Consider the following 2,618-nt stretch of genomic DNA (forward strand, 5'->3'; position numbering starts at 1 on the left):
TGTGTGTGTGTGTGTGTGTGTGTGTGTGTGTGTGTGTGTGTGTGTGTGTGTGTGTGTGTGTGTGTGTGTAGCCACCGCGCGATCGATAGCGCGTCGAGTCAGCGAGTGGCGAGTCAGTCAGCAGCCGCCACCAGCGAGCACATACATGTTACATGCTCGCGGAGGTATGCACTCTCCGTGAGTGCCCTCTGTCTAGTTATATATACAATGGCAACATCCAACCAGCAAACTAAATCCACGTGGGGAACTCAGTAAAGCTGTGCCCCGTAGATGCTGTGCAGGCCTCTTCTTCACACATGTCCTATATATATATATATGGATAACCACTTGCCTAATACATGATAAATGCTTATGAATTAATTATGTCACTCTTACCATGCAGAGCTGCTGCAGCGTCATGAACAGAGATAGACCTCTGGTACTCATTAAGCGAGTTGTAAGCTGCTCCCAGGTTCTGAAGTATAACTGCCTCATGTTTCTTGTTTGTCAACTGCTCAGAAGTAAATTAGCATGAATAAACTATTCTGCGAAACTGCAATAACACAATCAAAATATTTAATTTCATTTTGTATACGACTATGTATCACTACTGTAATAAAAGTGAGAAAATGTCAATCTGACTAGCAGCAAATACCTGGCAGGAGCGAATAATTGGGAGAGCACACTCGAAGCAGGTGGCAGCCCGATAATACTGCTTGCATAGCATGAATGTGAGACCAACTTCATTAAAAAGTTTTCCTATGGATAAAAACACAGGAATAACAAATGTAATGTTACTTCATATTATAAAGAAATTATCACACCTATCATAAATCTCTGTTAATACTGGAAGCAGAAGTATCTTGTAATACAGATACTGCTGGTCAAAAGTATTACACGTATTACCAATGGGTAGATGTTTGCAGAAATTGATATGAAATATTCAACCAATAGGTGTCAGCACATACCGAGTTCTTTAGTGTGAGGCAATTTTTCACACACACATACACATTCTTCAAGTACTGTGTTACACTCTTTGTGCTTGTCCCCACCAAGCAGCTGATTTGCCTGAATTATAAATAAATAATCCAAGCATAATTTTTTTAGTGCATATAGTAGAATAGTTATGATGATAATGATGTTGATTATTTGTTGACAAATAAATATGGACCTTAGATAACAATTTTATTTGTACAGGAATGGAATTCTGCAAGACAAAAAAACAACAACTAGGATCATGCTAGCGAAGTATTATTGAACTTATTTGCCCAGGTTTACATGTATTAACACTGACATTGAATTGGCAAGAAGGCGCTTCATAGTTGTACAGTTATACTATTCTGCATGAGGGCCAGAAAGTAAGGCCATGTATTTGTATACCTGATAGAGTAGGGCTGTAGCTTGTCTCCTGCAGGCATTCACTCTAAAGTAGGCTGCTGCTGCTTCCTTGAACCGCTCTGCTGCCTCTATGGGTTTCAGTAGCTTACTATACATCATGCCCTGCTTGATACATACCTTCGAACAGGCAGTAAAATCGTCTGTGAGGCCAGTGACATGAGTACAGGTGATGTGTATGTAATCAATTCTATGCTTCTGTTATTCTCATCAGGTCTTATTCATTCAGGCTAAATAAATATCGTCGTCACATATAGGCATGTGGAAACACACGGGTTATAATCCTGGCATGAGTTCCCGTAAATACTATCACGTGTGCGCGTAACGATTGCGAAGGCGGTCGTAAATGCTGCACGGTAAATTCATGTATTCTCACCTCGCCTTCCATGAACGGGTTTTCATTGACGGAGTCGAGTAGTCGGTAGGATGCCAGCGCCATGCTGTAATGTCTGAGAGCTTCCTCAAAATCCTCAAGCGTTTCGTGCGCGAGCGCAAAGTTGAAGAATAGGTCGCCATTCCCAAATTCATCGGGAAGCTGGAGCTCCTCGTCCGATGGTAGAGCCTGTAATTATCAATTAATACTGTCAAGCAATATGGGCTCGAGCGAAGGATTACCTTGGCTACATTAGACCTACAATACGTTACGTAATCTACTACTTATGTTCAAATAGGCATCATAACTGTCATTCCTAACAACTTGTGCCCTAAGCTGATACAATTATAATCAGGTGATGCATTGGACCTGACATAAGTTACGAGTAACAAAATTCTCTAAATTGTTTTAAATCTCTAAAGTAGCGACTGATTGTTTTTTGTAATAGCACGTGTCTAGATAATGATAATAAATAATATATATATAATTAATGTTATAATTATTACACTCAAACACAATTAATTTTTTTTACTAAATTATCACGATTATACATATAATTAATTTGTCTAACTTTTCTCACCTGGTATAGGTAGTCAAGTCCTTTAACTGGATCTTTAAGTGCTATCAACACTGCTCCTAGGTTGAAGGCGCATGCCCGTTCGGTTTCTACATTGTCTGTTTGTACAGCCAGCTTGTATGCTGTCTGGAATGCTGACAGTGCCTCTTTCATTCCTCCTTTCTCTACAGTAAATATAGTCGATATTTTAACACAACCTTCACATTTTCAAATGGAATACGTATATAACAAGTGCCGCATAGCGACAGCGCTCATCTAACGTCTACTGCGGTGACTCTGTGGTGGAGTTGTGGG

General features: G+C 39.9%; 1 protein-coding gene across 1 annotated transcript in view; it reads right to left on the minus strand.

Annotated features, from left to right (window-relative positions):
- The window catches only part of LOC106804965 (tetratricopeptide repeat protein 24-like), a 25,963-nt gene that overhangs the window by 14,198 nt on the left and 9,147 nt on the right, over nucleotides 1-2,618 (minus strand). Inside the window, exons 3-8 of the mRNA XM_014806386.1 lie at nucleotides 2,328-2,488; nucleotides 1,751-1,936; nucleotides 1,360-1,494; nucleotides 948-1,047; nucleotides 635-738; nucleotides 376-490 (exon numbers count right to left, since the gene is read on the minus strand). Of these exons, the coding sequence (XP_014661872.1) occupies nucleotides 376-490; nucleotides 635-738; nucleotides 948-1,047; nucleotides 1,360-1,494; nucleotides 1,751-1,936; nucleotides 2,328-2,488 (801 nt within the window). The remainder of the gene's footprint in view (nucleotides 1-375; nucleotides 491-634; nucleotides 739-947; nucleotides 1,048-1,359; nucleotides 1,495-1,750; nucleotides 1,937-2,327; nucleotides 2,489-2,618) is intronic.

Source organism: Priapulus caudatus, unplaced genomic scaffold (assembly GCF_000485595.1).
Source record: "Priapulus caudatus unplaced genomic scaffold, Priapulus_caudatus-5.0.1 Scaffold5, whole genome shotgun sequence".
NCBI classification, from domain to species: domain Eukaryota; kingdom Metazoa; phylum Priapulida; class Priapulimorpha; order Priapulimorphida; family Priapulidae; genus Priapulus; species Priapulus caudatus.